The sequence below is a fragment of the Grampus griseus genome (genome assembly GCF_964374135.1).
Source record: "Grampus griseus genome assembly, chromosome: 5".
Lineage (NCBI taxonomy): Eukaryota > Metazoa > Chordata > Mammalia > Artiodactyla > Delphinidae > Grampus > Grampus griseus.
Genome location: NC_138998.1, coordinates 40,161,946 through 40,180,774, shown reverse-complemented (window position 1 = coordinate 40,180,774; position 18,829 = coordinate 40,161,946). Strand labels below are relative to the sequence as shown.

Below are 18,829 nucleotides of genomic sequence, written 5' to 3'. Positions count from 1 at the left end.
AAAGATGTGGACTCTAGATGGGAAGGAGAGCCCTCTGTTCAGAAAGGATGGCTGAATCCATGGAAGTGGCAAAGATTCTGGTGCAAAGAAACAAAATGGCACCAGCACACTGAGTACAGCTGTCCTCAAAACCCAGGTTCATAAGGAAGTGAAAACCTAACAGAAGTCAGAGGAGGAAAAGAAAAACATTAGTGTGTCACCAAGGCTGGGGAGATGAGTCTTAAGAAGACAAAGGTGGTCAAGAAAGCCAGATCCTACAGAAAAATCTATGAAGATGAGGGCTGGAAACAAGCCATCACACGTGGCAGTTATGAGGCCTCTGGAGACCTACAAAAAACAGGTTTGAAAAAGAGTCAGATGATAACAGGAAATAAATAAGTAGAAAGAGAGCAGAAGCAGTGTCTACAGTCTCTGTTTTCAAAGGCACTTTTTTAAGAGAAGTCTCTTTCAGATTTTTCCTTTGGAATACAAGAACTTGTGGTTTTAAGAACATGAAAGAATCTGATAATACAAACTGTCCTTAGTGGTCTCAGGCCCTGGTCTTCTCATCCACTCTCCTTGTTTCATCTGATTTCTTGGTTACCCTGTGCAACCTCTCAACACCTCTTATTTTTTGGCTATACTCCTAGCCTCTCTCAGTAAGAGAGAGTCATGTCTAATCACTCCTACCCCTTTCACTTCTTATTCTCTTTTTTCACTCACAACATAGAGACAAGGATAAAAGTCAGATTTTACAAGAAAACCGAGATTTAATAACCATCCTCTTCTGTGTTTTCAAAAGAAGACCATCTTCCCAAAAGTACATTAAAAAGATACTCCATATCATTAGTCATTAGGAAAACGCAAACTAAAACCACATAAAGCAACCACTTCATGACTATTAGAAGTACTAAAATTTAAAAGACTGGGAAGGATGCAGAGCAACTACAACTCTCATACACGGAGGATGAAAATGTAAGATACTACAACCACTTTGGACTAGCAGTTTGGCAGTTTTTTTAAAAGCTAATATACACCTACCGGGACTTCCCTGGTGGTCCAGTGGCAAAGACTCCATGCTCCCAATGCAGGGGACTCGGGTTCAATCCCTGGTCAGGGAACTAGATTCTGCATGCTGCATCTAAAAGATCCAGCATGCCACAACTAAAAAAAAAAAAAAAGATCCCACATGCCGCAACGAAGATCCCACGTGCCGCAACTAAGACCCAGCACAGCCAAGTAAATAAATAAATAAATATTTTTTTAAAAAAATGAAAGCTAGTATACACCTACCATACGATCCAGCCATTCTACTCCTAGGTATTTACCCAAGGGCAATGAAAGCAAAAGTCAATACAAAGACTTGTCCATGAATGTTCACAGGCAAAAAGTGGCATCAATTCAACTGTCCAACATCATGTGAATGGATGTTCAAATGTTGGTATATCCATACAACAGAATGCTAAGCGATAAAAATGAATTAACTATTGAGAGATGCAACAACATAGATGAATTTCAATGATTATGCTGGGGTGGGGGGCCAGGAGGGAAGCCAGGAAGAAAGGAAGTACATACTGTATATTTCCATTTACAAAATGCAAACTACCTCTATAGTGCCAGAAAGCATATTAATGGTTGCCCAGTGATGGATGGATTGGAGGACATTGGAAGAAAGGTATTACAAAAGGGCATGAAGAAACTTTTGAGGGTGATGGATATGTTCATTATCTCGATGGTGGTGATGGTTTCACGGGTATATATAAAACTCACCAAATTGTATATATTAAATATGTGCAGTTTACTGTATGTCAATCATATCTAAAGCTGTTTTTAAAAAGGACAGTTGGGACAATCAGCAAAATTGGAATACGGACTGTGTATCAGATAATATCGTACCAATGTTAAATTTTTTTAAATGAAGAAAGTGGATATCCTAATCTCCATTAACAGACAGTCACCATGAAGGCTGGAGATGAGGGCTTCTCTCTGGTAAAGTGGAAACATCACTTGGGCACTCCCACTGTTATCCTATTTTTGAGAGAGAAAAAAAAAAAACTAGCTGTCCTTTCCATCAAAGAATTCCCTCTTATGCGATATTTCCAAAATACATGCCTGCCTGTACTCTTTCATGTCTAAAACTGCTTGCATTACATAATCCTTTGGGGATAAAAAATTTCCATCGCTATGTGGCTCTGTGGACCAGAGCAGGGTCTATGGCTCTAATAGGAAAATGTAAAGAGCTTCTTTGGCCACTGTCAGGATCCCAGTTCTTTACTCGCGTGATTTCTTCATCCGCAGCCACTTGGATCTCATAGATACTTAAAATACAAGCTTCCTTTCCAAGAATTCCTTGCTGCTCAAAAAGTCTCATTCTTAGACAAACCCAGGAACAGACATTTATCTAAAGAATTTAGGCCTGAGGTACCATATCAGACACTCAGGAGAGACACCAGGAAAGTGGGAAAGGTCAGAATTCCTGATTGGTCTCTCTTCTGAAATCGCTGGAGAATAAAATCCCCCAGGGTCTCAAGCCATAGGCAAGAAAGAAGTAGCAAGTATAAACTACTTCTATGTATTTATGAATACAAATTACCAGGCTGAGTGCCCATCTCTGTATTCCCATCTAGCGTCAAAGATATGGCTGGCACTTAGATTAAAAATAAAGTACTCAATATGGCATTATAATTATCTCTCTAAAATTAACTTTCAAAATAATCAGGATAAATTAATCTTACTCCTAACTCCAAAAAGCCACATGTTTATTCTGCTTTGTACTTTTAAAACTTTAAGAAACTAAATTTTCTCAAAGTGATCACACAGAAATATATAACATACTCTCTCTAAAAGAAGTAAGTTCCTGTCGTCACCTGAAGATCTCACAAATATTCTTCAATTTCTTATTCTATTATCTTACAGAAGGTACAGTGAAATGGTACTATTTGCAAATTTACACAAATTCAAGATACTCTTTTATATCATTTAAAACACCTTAAAACTATATTTTACCTGCACATACTACATTTTATTCTATACTATATGTTACTTGGGATATTATACATTTATAACTACACATTGCTCTACAGAATAAGAGGTACAGGGCTTCCCTGGTGGCACAGTGGTTGGGAGTCCCCCTGCCGATGCAGGGAGCACGGGTTCGTGCCCCGGTCCGGGAGGATCCCACATGCCGCGGAGCGGCTGGGCCCATGAGCCATGGCTGCTGAGCCTGCGCGTCTGGAGCCTGTGCTCTGCAGCAGGAGAGGCCACAATAGTGAGAGGCCTGCGTACCGCAAAAAAAAAAAAAAAAAAAAAGAGGTACAACATCACATACACTGTTCTTTACAGTCAATTTGAGGGAATATTCCAGGGAGATTTTGGCTATACATGATCTTGTCTTTTTACACCAACTTAGGACCTAACCCTCTCAGTATGAGACTCTTCCACAATCAGCTGCTGTTTTCTTACAAGACATGTAGTAGAAATTAGGGCAAGAATCTTCTTGAAGTCCCAAAGGAAAAAAAAGGATAACCTTCACCAAAACCAGCAGAGGTGCCAGGGGAAGATGGCTCCAGACCTTCCACTCCTCTGGAACCAGAAGGAGGGATTCCTACGTGCATCTCATCTTGCTAGGTCTTCCACAACCTGCAGAATCAGTATCCTGTATGTCACATACTGTGCCTATTGTTTAGACTACTAATGCTTCCTAGGACATTTTCATGAGATGGACCTAGTGATGACAATTTTTCCCCAAAGAAGAAAAGACAGTGTTCTTTGCTTCATGTAATCAATGCACTCTGGTTTTCAGCATCATATCTACACTCAGTTCTAGTCCTTTCTTTTGATTGTTCATTCTCTATATTACTATCCCTGGAATATCCTTTCTTCTTTGGCTCTTACTTTACCATTGGTTTTCATCTTTCATTATATCAGTAAAGAAAATTGAGCCCTATTGTCCATAAACTAAAGCCATTTCACATTCCCCTCATCTCAAACTTTTTAAATAATCTCAAATACGAAAACATGATAACACCCACTATTATGAGTATTACAGAACATTGTTCTGTTCTAACTAGTCCACTGAGGCAGTAAACAAAAACAAAAAGCATAACTATTTAGAAAGTAGGAGACACAAGTACATTATTTGTAGACAATATGATTGCATATCTTTATGGGGGAAAAAAATGTAGTGGATGAATCACCAGAAAAGGTACTAAAATTAAATGGGAAGTTTACTCAGTAAGTACTTCTACCGACTGGCATAATCAGTCACGAAAACAACAAAAAGATGTCCTTGTTGTAACCAATTTACAGCAGGAGCAGTAGGATGAGTACTCTATAGGCAGACACAGAATTTATTCCAAGTGCATTCATTTGTCCTACAGAAAAATCTGAAGACTTTAATGCCCTCCCTTCTCCCTGTAGCCGAGACGAGTGCCAGAATGCCCTGCTCCAAAATGGGTACAAAATTTTGAACCTCCCAGGAATCTCCTCTCCTTGGCCTGGAGTAGATTCAAATATTTTTAAACAAAATAATAAAACTTAATGACATTTAATAATTAAGGGACAAAAATCCTACTGAATTTGACCAAATTCATTTTCTGAAACAGAAAGATGGTAAAATAGAAATGGATAGCCAACAAAAGACCTGCTGTGATACTTCCACATTTATCCATAGCATTAACTACACTGAACACACAGTCATATATTAGAGAAAAAAAAAACACCTGTTACTCTCCAAACACCCAGGTCCCTCCTTGTTGTGTCTTTACAGAGAACAGAGAGAAAACTTGAATTATTTAGGAAACTAACTCCTCATAGTTTTTCAAGACTTCCTGGAACCCTAAAATACCAAATTTATATCTCAGCTTCCAGGCAAAGTCATCCCTAAGCCAATTCGAAAATAAGATGGTTTACCCTTTTCTAAAGTCTTCTAAATTTCCCCCCCGCCGTGTCAGTGTTATATACTCTACAGCAACATTCTTCAACAAGGTTGCAAATGTGTAGACAAGAAAGGTTCCAGGCTACCTTCTCTGAACCCCCTTCCCACCTGTGGGGCCCAACCAACAAACATTCCCACTTTCCTTTCTTCTAGATAACAAAACTCTAGTTTCGTTCACCTTTCTAGGCTGTCATGACCTCCAGAGGCAGCTGGGCTCCTCCCCAGACATGGGGTGAATTATGTTGGGTCAGAGTTCATCATCATGGTGATGGTATTCCCATGGCCAAGCCATTGGTTTAGACACGGACACAATTCTGGCCTAGGAGATGTGAGGGGTAGTTTCTAGGAAGGTTTTCCTCAGGCTTTAAGAATGCAGGACAGGTACAGTTTCTTTTTCATGTCTCTGGATGTAGTTATATAAAGACTTGAAGTCACTGAGCTGCTGAATTAACCGACCTTGGAAACACGTACTTCCAGGCCATTTGTTATGTGAGATAATAAATGTCCCTAGAGTTTAAGCTGCTTCCACTTGAGTATTCTGTCACTTGCAACCAAAAACTTTCAAATAATGCACCACCTAGATGTGCAGCTCAAATTTACTCCAGCTGAAGCACTTAAGTCTCTGACAATGGACATAAAAGACAAAACCAGTCAATCTGTAAAACTGGAAGAGGACATTTCCTCTATTGCTAAACTAGCTCTTTACAGAAAGGAGGCATTATTGATTATCTGGAAACATTATTCTGTCTTCGGTTGAAATTATCTTGTATCTCCTTTTTCTGAGATGAGTACTTCTCCCGTAAATTTGATGTACCTATTTAATATGGGGGGAGGAGATTTTTGATTACCATAATCTTACTGATTTACAAATGGTAACAACTTAATCCTAAATTATCTCTGTTGAGGCCAGACTAAAAGAAATAGGCTTAAACCAAAGGGATAGAGTTCACATATAAAGATGATTTTCCTGAGAGGATTATAGCGAAAAAAATTCTGCAGGACCAATGTGGAATCTCCTTGATGAAAGTCTTTAAAAATAGATTATTCATGTAGCTGTGAAGCCTTAGGCACTATATTTGGATTATACGACAATTCAAGATCCCTGCCAGGCCTATCTAAAGAGAAAATTTATCTTCTTTCTAAACAGAAATTTAGGAAAACATCTAAGTGTTAAAATAAAAGAGAAGTAAAAACTTCTTAATCCCAAATTCTGGGACAGTTATATTTATCACATACCTGTGCAACTCAGTTCTTATAGCAACTCGTTCTTATAGCAACTCAGTTCTTATAGCATCTCGTTATACTAAGGATCAAAAAGGTGAACAGTATGATCGAAATCTATGTCTCAATTTCTATAAAATCTTGACAGTGTCAGTTAAGAGGCTTATTGGCCAGAAAATGTCCAGTGACTAATTTAACTAAGAGTTAATTTATTTAATTAAAAAGAGAAATGAAAGCACTTACTAGATTAAAAAGGAAATGGTATATACTTATCAGAATAAAACAGTTTCTGACCTATGGCAATTCTATAACAAGAGAATAAAAATTTTGTAATGTTTTTAGGTTTAAAACTTTACTGCCCAAGAGTAGTGATGAATATACACTGTCCTGTTAAAAACACCATTTCAAATATTTAAGATTTATTACTACAGGGCATTAAAGCCCCATTCACATTTATAATGACCAACAATGTTGAAAAGCAAACACAAATAAGTATTCACTTCTCTAGGGAAGTCATAAGGTTTGCTGCATAATGTGCAGTGGGTAACTGGTCTTCGGCTTAGCAACTAAAACACACAGATTATCTGTCAGCTGCTCACACAGGAGCAGAACAAGGAGGGCAACAATGATGGACGGTATAGTAAAGAATGTGAGTCTCAGAAATACAGCCTATTGCTATGGTGACTTACACTTTTGTAGAAATTATAAAAAGGCACCCTTTCCAAGTGATTACAGGCCCAGAGATGCCTAACTTGCAGATTTATATTAAAAACAGATTATAACTAGCCATCACTAAAGACTAGGCTTGACTAAGAGAACAAAGTATTAAGTAGTCTTCTGGAATGGAAACACAAGACGTAGCATCTACTCAAACTAAACATACCAACTCAGTATTACAAACAAATGAAAAGGGACTTCCCTGGTGGTCCAATGGTAAAGAATCCACCTTCCAGTGCAGGGGACTCGGGTTCCATCCCTGGTCGGGGAACTAAGATCCCACATGCCGCGGGGCAACTAAGCCGTGGGCCACAACTACTGAGCTTGCGTGCCTCAACTAGAGAGAGAAAACCCACACGCCACAACTAGGGAGAAGCCCGCGCACCACAACGAAAGATCTTGTGTGCCACAACTAAGACCCGACACAGCCAAAAATAATAAATAAATAAATAAACAAACAAATGAAACAATAGTATTTTGTTTATCTTTTAATATCTTTTAAATTTACAGTCATTTATGTATTAGGAAATTATTTTGGCCCTCAAAAAAAAGGGGGGGGGAAAACAGTGCTTCAGTATAAAGAGAAATTATGCAAATATACACACACCCCTACATACTTATTCTAAAGTCAAGCCCTTGGTACTTTAAAATAAAATATAAATCGTGATTGTTTATTGAGAATGGCTATGTTAATGCCACCATAACATCTATGCAAGCCTTTCATGAGTCAAGAGGCAAAAACGTCAGGGATTCTCTGTAGTGGGTTAGAGATTCTGCCAGCAAAGAAGGGGAGTGGCTGAGAACGGCTGTTTAAGTGTGAGTCACCACCTGCTCTGACTTCTGACCTCTAATTTTTTTAACTTCAGGACTTTCTCAGGTAATTATAAGATCTACCTACCAAGGTTCCAGTGTAGAGTTTTCAAGAGCAACATGTCACAGGGACACAGGGACACAACTGTCAAAGAAGAAACACCAAGTCTTACTGACTAACACAAGAAGACCAGGCAGGGTCCACCTAACAATGCTATCTGCACTTTATTGCCCAAATTATGAGATTTGTAGAACTCCAACCAGAAACTGATAGCACAGGCTTTGGAGATAAATAGCTCTAACTTTGAATCCCAGTTTCAAATCCTAGTTTCACCATCTATGAACTGTGGACAGTCCTTGGGCAAATTACTTAACTTCTCAGTGCCTTAATTTCTACATATGTAAAATGTGGATAACACAGTACCTACCTCAAAAATTGTTATGATAATTAAAATTAGGTAATATAAGTAAAGTACTTTAAACACTACCTGGCATATTATACATATTCAATAATTGTCAACCATTATTAATATCATTACTACCAATAATAGTGGTTTCTTTACTTCTCTTTTGATCCAGAAATCCCACTTCTGGAAACCCACCCTGGAGAAATAATCCAAACTACAGTAAAAGCACAAAAACACTTATTACAATGTTATTTGTGACAGTGAAAAGTTAGAGGAACCTAAATGTATACCAATAAAGAAGCAATTGAGTAATTTATCAAATATCCATTCAGTAAAATATCACTCCATCACTAAAAAATACGTTAGAAATATAATAAAGAATTATGGAGCAAAATAACTAAGGGTTTACAGGATTGTACAAAGTGAAAAAAAGCCAAGATTTAAAGCTATATGTATAACACTGTAAAATTATATTTTAAATGCATATAAAAAAAGACGAGCAAGTAATACACCAAAATCGTAACAGTGGATGTGACAGGATAATGAAATTTTGAATGATTTTTTTTCTTTTCTATACTATCTATCATGTAGTCATATTACTCTTATAATTTTAAAATTAATTTATTTTTAAATATATTTAATTTGCTGCAGATTTACTTTCATATTTATTAAATAGGATTATTAAAATGGTAATAAAAGTTAAACCACAAAACTATATTACTGAAGTAGTTCAAGATTAAAGTAGAAATTAGAATAAAACAAATGCTTCAAGTATTAACGTTCAAAATTAAAATATCACTTTTTAAAAATCTGAGTCCCTGACGAATTATGAGCTTACATTTAAATTGAACAGAGCCCAGGGAACATTTTCATCTGAGACTGAATGATATACATATTTTTTATTTTAAAAGCAGTGTCAAGGAAATGAAATCATTTAAGAGACATGAAGATATAGTGCTGGTTTTTAGTCTTGGGAAAACCATACCGCATAACAAAGCCTAAATTATTCCTGGTAACAAAGTAAAATTGTAATAAATGCCTTTCCATTTGAATTGTAATAAATGCCTTTCCATTTGAATAAATCAGATATTACATACAATGTATATTTTCATTGTTTTAAAATGTATCCATTTAGAGAAGGTATGACAGAAATAATGTTTTACAAACTGGGGAGCTAAACAGTCAACAAACATTTTATGAATCCCAAAAAACATCCCAGAAAACATCCAGGGAAAAAGGGAAACAAATTTACAGCCAAACTCACACTATTCTCACTACTGTCCAAATTTGCTCTTCTATCAACCGCCCTCTATCATGTTGACGCTGTCACACTGGGGACCCCCACAGCAGTCTTACTACTTCAGAGGGTCTCCAATTCATTCCTTCCCCCTTTCCAGCAATGGCCCACACCCCTGGGTTTCCTCTTCACTGCTCTGGTCCAGGCTTCCCCAATTGACGCCCCCCACACACACACCCTTTCTATCTTGTTCATTCACATCAATCCTCTATATAGATTAGAGGAACAGAATTACTAAAGCATGGATTTAAAAGCCATTCCCTTGCTCAAAAATATCCAGTGGTTCTCCAATATCTACAGCACATGGCCCAGGCTGCTCAGTGTGGCTTTCAGTGTCAGTGCTGACAAACGTTCCAGCAGCATCTCCAACTCCTCACCTGGGTTTACCATAAACTCCAGGCTAAGGCTCCTCAACTGTGGGTCCCAGCACACATGTCACTGTGTATCCTGTCATTGTAAGTAGTCATAGTTTGTAACCAATAATGGCTCAAGTACCAAAAACTTATGAATTATTTACTTTTTAAACTAAGCTAGAAAGGATTCAGGTTTATGCCTATAATGTCTTCTCATGTACCTGCGTTAGAAATGGGGGTGGAATTTCTACTAGAACACTGTGAACTGCCTATCATTCTGGGTTCCCCATGGAGGTGTGTTACACATGAAATCTCATCTGTCACATGAGTCCACACAGTGGAAAGCTGTTCCAAACCAGGGCTCCTCAAAGAGTGGCACCACCAGAGGTACCTTCCACCTGCGAAGGGAACAAGCAACCTGCCTCACTTCAATTTAACTGGTCAATAGTTAAATTTTAAAAGCCACCTTTCTGTTCATAAAGAGCCAGGGGAGGGGGACAGAAGGACTCTAGAGGCAACCAGAGACTAGGAGAAGAACTTTTTTAGAATCGCTCTACTCCATCAAGATGGAGATAGATTATTAGCAAGTTGGAGGCCAAGAATTTCATTTTATGGACTTCCTACTCACAGTGCTGATATGAAATTTATTTTTTTAACAAATATACTTAACTTTAAAAACATAGATATCTAAAAAACAATATTCCCTGGTGGTGCAGTGGTTGATAGTCTGCCCGCCAATGCAGGGGACACAGGTTCGAGCCCTAGTCCGGAAAGATCCCACATGTCACAGAGCAACTAAACCAGTGCGCCACAACTGCTGAGCCTGCGCTCTAGAGCCCACAAGCCACAGCTGCTGAGCCCACGTGCCACAACTACTGAAGCCCACGCACCTAGAGCCCATGCTCCGCAACAAGAGAAGCCACCACAATGAAAAGCCCGTGCACCGCAACGAAGAGTAGCCCCCGCTCTCCGCAACTAGAGAAAGCCTGCATGCAGCAACGAAGACCCAATGCAGCCAAAAGTGAATAAATAAACTTATAAAAATAAATCAATAAAAAACAATATGAAGTATATCATAAAACAGAAGGTACTTAAATATGGAAGAAAAATGAGTGGGCTTCTAGATTACAGCATATGGGGAAAGCCTGCTCTAAACAAATAGAGCTACCTGCCTTTCTTCCAGCTGTGACTGCATTTTACTTCCTCTGATCCATTTTCACACTTTTTCTTCCACCTGTTATGTCATCTTTTCATCCTCCCTCCACCCAATCTCTGTCTACTGAAATGCTAGGATATAGTCAAATGTCAGTTCCTCTTCAAAATTATCCAAGACTCCCCAAGCTCGCTCCATCAGGCCACCACTCTCTTGTAGGTGGTCCAACTGCATCTTGTAGTTCTGCTATTTTTTAAAAACTCATCTCTTCAAGTAGATGGAATGCTCCCTGAGGACAGAGAATATACTGATTCATCTTTGGGCATCACAGAGAGCATAACTCTGTTATGCCACAGACTATACAGAAAATGTTGGTTTAATTAAACTGAATTTCTAAACAATCTGTTCAGAAGATGCACCATGGTCAGCAGTCAGGATCCTACATTCACCTACTAACAGCTGCTAAGCACAGGACAGGAATGGGTTATTAAAGGGAAAGTGCGGGGCTTCCCTAGTGGCGCAGTGGTTAAGAATCCGCCTGCCAACACAGGGGACAAGAGTTCAAGCCCTGGTCCGGGAAGATCCCACATGCCACAGAGCAACTAAGCCTGTGCACCACAACTACTGAAGCCCATACTCCGAAACAAGAGAAGCCACCGCAATGAGAAGGCCGCGCACTGCAGTGAAAAGTAGCCCCCGCTCATCTCAACTAGAGAGCCCGTGCACAGCAACAAAGACCCAACGCAGCCAAAAATAAATAAAAATAAAATAAATAAATTTATTTTTTAAAAAAAGGTAAAGTGCCTCCCCCTTTTGGGGCACAAATGTTAATGTGCCATTTTAAAACAAAATAACCTGAATTTTCTCTTAAACCCTAAGGCATTTGTCCACACTAAATCTACAGGCTTCTTGTACATCAGTAATGTAGGAGCCCAACATTTACTAACGTCAGTTGTAACGTCTGGAAGGCAGATCATTCATTATGCCACTCATAATTTATTTATTTGGAAGTAGTATATCTTATTTCAGAGAGGAGCCAATGAAACTTACATAAATACATATACCACAAGATAAAATGACATATCTAAGAGGAGAAAGAGAAAAATGGGACAAAGGAAAACTAAATGTAGGAAATATAAGCTGTCCTGGGAGTGAGGTTCATGTACCAAATTAATAAAATTCTGCACACTTGCTAGAGGTAGGTCAGAGGTTTGGCTCTAACACTTCTGGCAGCCAACAAACAGGATGATCCAATCAGTTACATGATTCAGCATCCTTAAGATAAAAACAAAAAGCTCTTAGAGAACTCTCTCTTCCTTGGTCCTCATGAAGAGGATATTATATACTGTAACAAATAAAGTCCTCAGTGACATCCCTAAAGTTGATTTGTCAGAGTTTTGGGAGACCATCCCTCATAAAAATCCTCACAAACAAATGCCAACACACAAGTCAATAAATGCAAAATGACAGAGAGGAAGGAAGAGGAAGACAATCAGGGCAGGGTGGGGTCCAGGTACACAGCTCCCTGCAGGTCTAGATTTATCAGAGACAGATTTTATTCTATCTAGACTAACCTAAAATCCAGAGGCTTCAGGCATCTAATTCTCTTTGAAATTATACACAAAACTTGATGTGCTCATGTCCATTTTTCTGGGGGATATGTCGGTAGTTTCATAACATCCTCAAAGAGAAGCATGACTCAAGAAAAGTTAAGAACCACTCATCTAAAGAACTAGACTGTACATATCCTTCAAGCAACCCTCCATTAGCAGTTTGTCTTCTGAGCTTCTGAGAAGTGCTAAGCCTCAAGACTATAGCCCCTGACAAGCACCGGAAGTATAGCTTCTCTCTGATGTGAAGTGTGGAACTCTAAGCTTAAATGGCTGTGTGTCAATTTTATGATACAATGATATATGACCTTTAATACAATAATGTCCATAAGCATATAGAACACATAACAATCATTCTTCTATATAAGTTTCAGCCATGAACATTGACAAAGGTGTCTCAAACGGTCAGTGATATTTCTTCTAGCTAATATAAAAAGTTTAAAACAAAAAACACATTTTGCCTGTGGATAAAAATTATGGATAAGCACCAAAAACAATTTTCTTAGATAAACAGTATTTTATAATTTTAAAAATAACCTTTCCACATTAGTTGATACAATCTAAGCTATTTTTTTTCTTTTTTGTTATTTTAATTTTCATTATACAGCAAAAGAGTCACTGCCATAGCTTTAGACACACACACACACACACACACACTTTTAACCATCCACCCATAGTATAGTGGTTAGAATGTTATCAAGGGCCCAAGGGAATCAAGTAAGGAAGCTGGCCCATAGCACCTCTAAAAAAAACATGGCTCATTAAGCTATCATCCATCTGGAAATCACAGCCATCCAGAGTCTGGTTCTCAGCATAACAAGTCTGGAGACATAGCTTAGTCAAAAATACACAGTTGAACATAGCTTTGTCAAAAATACACAGTTGAACAGACTCAAGAGAACTAACTCATGTTAACAACTCAGAAGAGGCTGAAGTACAAGTCAGAATACCAATTTATTAATTAATCATAAAGAATATTCCTTTTCACTAATCAGAAAATTTGCACCTGAAGCCAGGATGCTACTTCCCCAATGCTAGGATACCTGGAATCCTAAATTAATAATCAATTCACCGGAAGTTAGAACAAACAGTGATAGAGAGTTCGGTGGATACCTAATGAATTATCTATATCCAACATACACCTTTCTAGTGATCAAAGTTGTGGCTTTCATGTGTAGAGTCTCTTTCCTTCCCTTGGATACCGTTGCCCCGACACTACAGACTTCTTGGTCTCTAAGCTTTCTTCTTCCACATCCTTCTCTCCATCAAGTATTTTTCTAGATAGGGTATTAATACAACTGATGATATGAACCTCACATGTATTATTATCCGTATTTTTCAGATTAACAACTCCCAGATAGGGCTTCCCTGGTGGTGCAGTGGTTAAGAGTCCGCCTGCCGATGCAGGGGACGTGGGTTCGTGCCCCGGTCCAGGAGGATCCCACATGCCGCAGAACGGCTGGGCCCGTGAGCCAAGGCCGCTGAGCCTGCACGTCCGGAGCCTGTGCTCCGCAACGGGAGAGGCCACAACAGTGAGAGGCCCCCATACCGAAAAAAGAAAAAAAAAACTCCCAGATAAAGCTGCTTAAGCAACTTGCCCAAGGTCACAGCTAGTTTAAGGCAGAGCACAGATTCAAAGCCTACACTTTTAACCTTGCAGTAAATGACGCCTTCAAGGTGTCTTTCCCAGGGCCTCGCACCTTCCAATTTGATTTAAATGACCCTCTTCAGTATTCCAATAACACCCTAAGCACACAATGACTATAATTTCTGGTACACAGGTCTATCTCTCTCACCACACTGAAACTTTCTGAGAACAGGAATCATGTCTCATTCACCTCTGTATCCCTAGTGTGCTATCTATTTACCTAGGTAAATATGCAAACTAATTTGTCCACTGGTTTAATATAAAGCTTATCAAACTGAAGGCCTTGAATAAGCTATGCAGTCTAAGGAAGGTCACAACTTCTCCTGCCATCAATAAACATCTCATCTAAAAAACAGGATGAAATAGATATACAAGGTGGCTTAGGTTCCTTCTGTATCTAAAAGCACTACCATGGGTCCTGATTTTTAATAGCCTATCTTATTAGTTTGAATCATTAGAAACAAAATTAAATTCCTCATCATCTTCCATACCACACTACTACTACTCTCTACATATATGTGTATGTAGAGAGTTCAGAAAAAGCTTCCTCTTTTCTGAAAGGTGAGAACTATCATCTACACCAAAATCAAACAGTGGCACCCTCCTCTGGTGAATATTAAAGAAGCTAAACAACACAGAAAACAAGAATTAGATGGTCGGATTTTCTTTGAATGAAAGAAAAAGGAAGAGAGAAATACCTAAGATTATTTGTCATCACATTCCCAATAGCAATTAAATAGCTCTTTTTTATAACTCCTTATTTTGCCCTAAAACAAAGCCAAAATGAATGAACTGGCTATGCACTGTAGGATGTTATAGACAGAACAATTGTTCTGTATTTCAGGGTACTGATAATATTATTTTGCTAACAGCAAGCTTTTTAATATAAGGCACAATGAAACTCATTTCATAGTTTAGCTAACAATGATGATCTCTTTTATTATTTAAAAATTTAACGAAAAGCCCTATACATGTAAACTATTTCTAGTTAAATAAAAGCATTTCGCATGTCCCTTTTCTGAATGGTACATTTGCCAGAAGATAATACTGGAAAATTTTCAACCTGAAATCTGTTGGAGTCTTCAATATTCACGTTTTAGAATATCAGCTTAGAAGAAAATTTAAAAATACTCATTCACTTACATGTGCAGGCTCAAAACATGCCAATGCAGCACACCCAGATAAGCACACCCCAGAGTTTCACAACATTAACACTACATCCAGACCTTTAAGTTAAGAATAAAACTGTACTTTCTAACACAAGAATCAGATCATCATCTGCCAACAATTTTAATATAAAGTATATAATAAATATAAGCTTTATTAAATGATTTACAACAGTCAAGGCACATAAAATGAAAATATAGACATTCTGACTCAGACCAGGAAACAAATCAGCCATTATATTGGCAACCTTATCTTTCAGATATGTTTTCTACCCAAATACACAGCGTCCCTTCCCTCAATTAACTTCACATCTTTCACCTACCCAAGGGGCAAGGAAAGAACCCCATACTACACAAGAGGCTACAAATTTACAATCAGTGAGAAACCTTCGTTTTGAAACACAGCATATAGAAAGGGCTAGGGTGGATGGAAGATAGCAAAAACTGATTTCAGCTCTACCAAATAAATTTTCCAATCAAGTTTGCCATTCCTGGCAAAGTTGGTTCTACCAGGTAGGTACATACAGTATGTGGGAAAGATTAGCAGAAGGTTGGGTGAAGTGACCTTGTATCAAAGAGAGAATGCAGTTAAGATACCCAGTTGAGAGCGTTCTCAATGTTCACCCAAAACAAAGGCCAAAGAACAAGCTTGAAAGAGAATGATATCCCCTACAGCCCACCCAGAGACCAGAAGCGGCAAGAGAATTGAGGGGGAAAAGTTGGATGGGAGGAGGGGGCGGGGGGAGGAGGAAATGATGAAGAAGGGGTGGTGAAGAGGGGGTGCGGGGAGTAAGAAAGTATGCTTTAAAAAAAAAAAAAGTATGCAGCAATGAAACTCTTTTCCAAACTGCCAAGTTTAGAGAGATGGGGTGGCTGGCCTGCTACTCTCTGGAGCACCGCTCTGGAGCCACATTTGCCACTCACTTCGCCTGGGCCGATGCCCAAGGACCAAAGCCAACTCTCGCCCTGACCTCCAGGAAATCTGAGCCCCGACAAGCAATCAGGGTGCCGCAGAAATGCGGGAGAGGGACGTGAACCGGCCTCCAACCTCATCTCTTGCTCCCACATGAACCCCAAATAAAGGAATTTAGAAGCAGGGAGACGTCTGCGTCCCACGCCGGCCAGGGCGCAGGGGCAAGATCTGGGCACCGCTACCTCTGCGGGGATTGCCACCTCTGCAAAGGCCAGAGGCATCTCGGTCCCGTGCCTCGATCCAGCTAAAAGCAGGCGGCCAGCAAAGCGCTGCTGTCAAGTGGCCGGATTGCACTTGTAAAGTTAATGGAATTAGGAAGAAGCGCAGCGCTGCCCCTCGGGTTCCTCCTCAGGGCGAAAGAGCTGGAAAGGAGTCAGAGTTTCCTTCATGCTTACTAAGTCCTCACTGATTCGGCTCTGCAGATTTTATCTTTTTCCTAACGACAATCAAAGATTTCTTCCTTCTTTGCGCCTAGCTCGGCCTCAAACCCCATAACAGGGGCGCTGAGGCCCTGGGCCAAAGTTCACTGTAGAAACCACTAACTCTCCCAGCAAAACTAACACAGTCATTTGCTGGACTCTGGCCTTGGGAAACCTCATAAATTATGAGGCATGAAATAGGTTATGGATGACCCTTCCTCCCCCACACTGGACCCTCAGTACAAGAGGTCTGGATCCCGCGGTGTTTCTGGCAACTTGGCCACGTTTGGAACTAGTGGCTTTGTCCAGCCCGACACCAGGTCATCACCACGCCCCTCGCACACAGGTGCTACCCGACACGCCCACCACGTCCTGTTGTTTACACATACACAAACACACACACACACTCAAAGCCCCAGAGAACTCCTACCTCGCCCCCGTGCCCGTCGAAGATCCCGAAGATGGACGGATGCGTCTTATTAGCTAGGTCCGTAAGAACTTCAAAGCGGTCCTCCATGTGGTCTCTCCGGCCCTGGATGGAATACACGGCCACATTGTGGCTCTTGAACTCCCAGGTCTTGGAAAACTCGGCCTCCAGCACATCGAGCCCTCCCAGTCGGTCGTTCTGCATGATCTCGGCCACCTTGCCCTTCACCATCTTCACGGCGTCCCGGCTGGACTTGACGATGGTCTTCACCTCATCCGTGTGGAAGAAGTAACTCCACAGCGCCAAGCTGATGCACAGCAGGAAGAGCGTCTCAGGTCTCAGCAAGAAGTAGCGCATGATGCGACCCAGTAGAGACAGCAAAGTCATTGTATCCTCTATCATTTATTATCGCTAGAGCCCCAACCACCAGCAGCGACGCGCGCCCCGAAAGCTCGCCGGGTCCCGGAGCACTGCGGGGAAAGCCCGCGGGGAGGGAGGCGGAGCAGCAGCCGAGGGTTAGGGGGAGGAGGCTCACGGAGCCGGGCGGAAGATGGACAAGCAGGCAGCTCCGAGCCCGCACGGTGAACAGAGGCAGTTTCCCTTTTGTCTCCCGGCCTCTGCGGCCCGAAGGCCCGCGCCCAGCACACCGACGTCTGAGCCAGCCGCCCGCGCCGCCTCCCCTCCCTACGCCCCTTTGTGAGGCGGCGGCTGCCGAGACGCCGGCGGTGGCAGCAGCAGTCGCGGGTGCCGGGGCTGGACGAGAGAAATCAAGTTAAAGTTGCGCCGGGCGGGTCTGCCGCGGTGGGCGGGAGAGTTCCGGGGCGCTGGCGCCCCCGCGGCGCCTCCGCGGGTGCCCCCTCGCTGCTCCGGGGAGCGATCGTCAGGTGAAGAGGCGCGAGGCGCTAGAGCCCCGCGGGTGAGAGATGCACGTCCCCTTGGTCGCCGCCGCAGGGGAGCGCAGAGCGGGCCGAGCTCTCCGAGTCCTTCAGACACCCAGGGGGCCCTAGAGAATAAAAGTTTTGCGGGAGCCTGGGCAGAGGCGGGGGTGCGCGGAGCCCGGGGACGCAGCACGATCGGCGCGGAGCCGCAGGCGGCCGGCCAGGCTCTGCCTGCCTCACCGCAGCACCTCCCTGCTCCGCTCCGCTCGGCTCTGCTGGGCTCGGGCGCTCCCTCCTAGCGCCGCCGCTCGCACTCGCCCCGCCCAGTGCTCGCTCGCCCCGCCTCGCCCCGCCCCTTGAGCCGGGACTCGAGGCCCGGAGGTGCTCGGGCCGAGCTGTCAAAGGCCGAGGCAAATCGGCGGCGGCTGGCGCGCTTGCAACTGCGGGCGGTCCGGACGAACCGAGGGGGGAGGGAAGGGGCGCGTCTGCAGCCGAGCTCGAGTGGATGGTATTGTCTGCCTCTTGTGAGAGCTCTCAGAACAATATAATACTGACCCTGGTAGGCTGATCGGTGGTTTCGCGGGATCCACTGCTACCGGCTGGAAAACAGAGGACCGCACGTGAGCGTCCCCCCCTCCGGCTGGCGGCACGGTAGTGCGGTCTCCGCCTCGCCCGGCATAAGGCAAGCGAGAAGGGACGCACTTCTCCTGGCTCGCAAAGCGAGGCAGAGAGCTCGGACCTTTGGTTTTCTGGGACAGAGGCCTGCCGGAATCTCCCGAGAGGCTGAGAGCGAGCGTCGGGCCTAAAAACCTCGCGACGAGAAAAGGCCTCCCGA

The 18,829-nt window shown here is 41.9% G+C and overlaps 1 protein-coding gene across 2 annotated transcripts in view; it reads right to left on the bottom strand.

The window, feature by feature from the left end:
• The window catches only part of PPM1L (protein phosphatase, Mg2+/Mn2+ dependent 1L), a 333,683-nt gene extending 315,099 nt beyond the window's left edge, over positions 1-18,584 (bottom strand). The window contains exons 1-2 of one of the 2 annotated variants that reach the window (XM_082654832.1): positions 18,550-18,584; positions 17,120-17,423 (exon numbers count right to left, since the gene is read on the bottom strand). In XM_082654832.1, the coding sequence (XP_082510958.1) occupies positions 17,120-17,347 (228 nt within the window). In that variant the 5' untranslated portion in view covers positions 17,348-17,423; positions 18,550-18,584. Of the gene's footprint in view, positions 1-17,119; positions 17,899-18,549 lie in introns of those variants that run through there. The other variant, XM_082654831.1, reaches the window with a different exon arrangement.
• Positions 18,585-18,829: the final 245 nt, after the last annotated feature.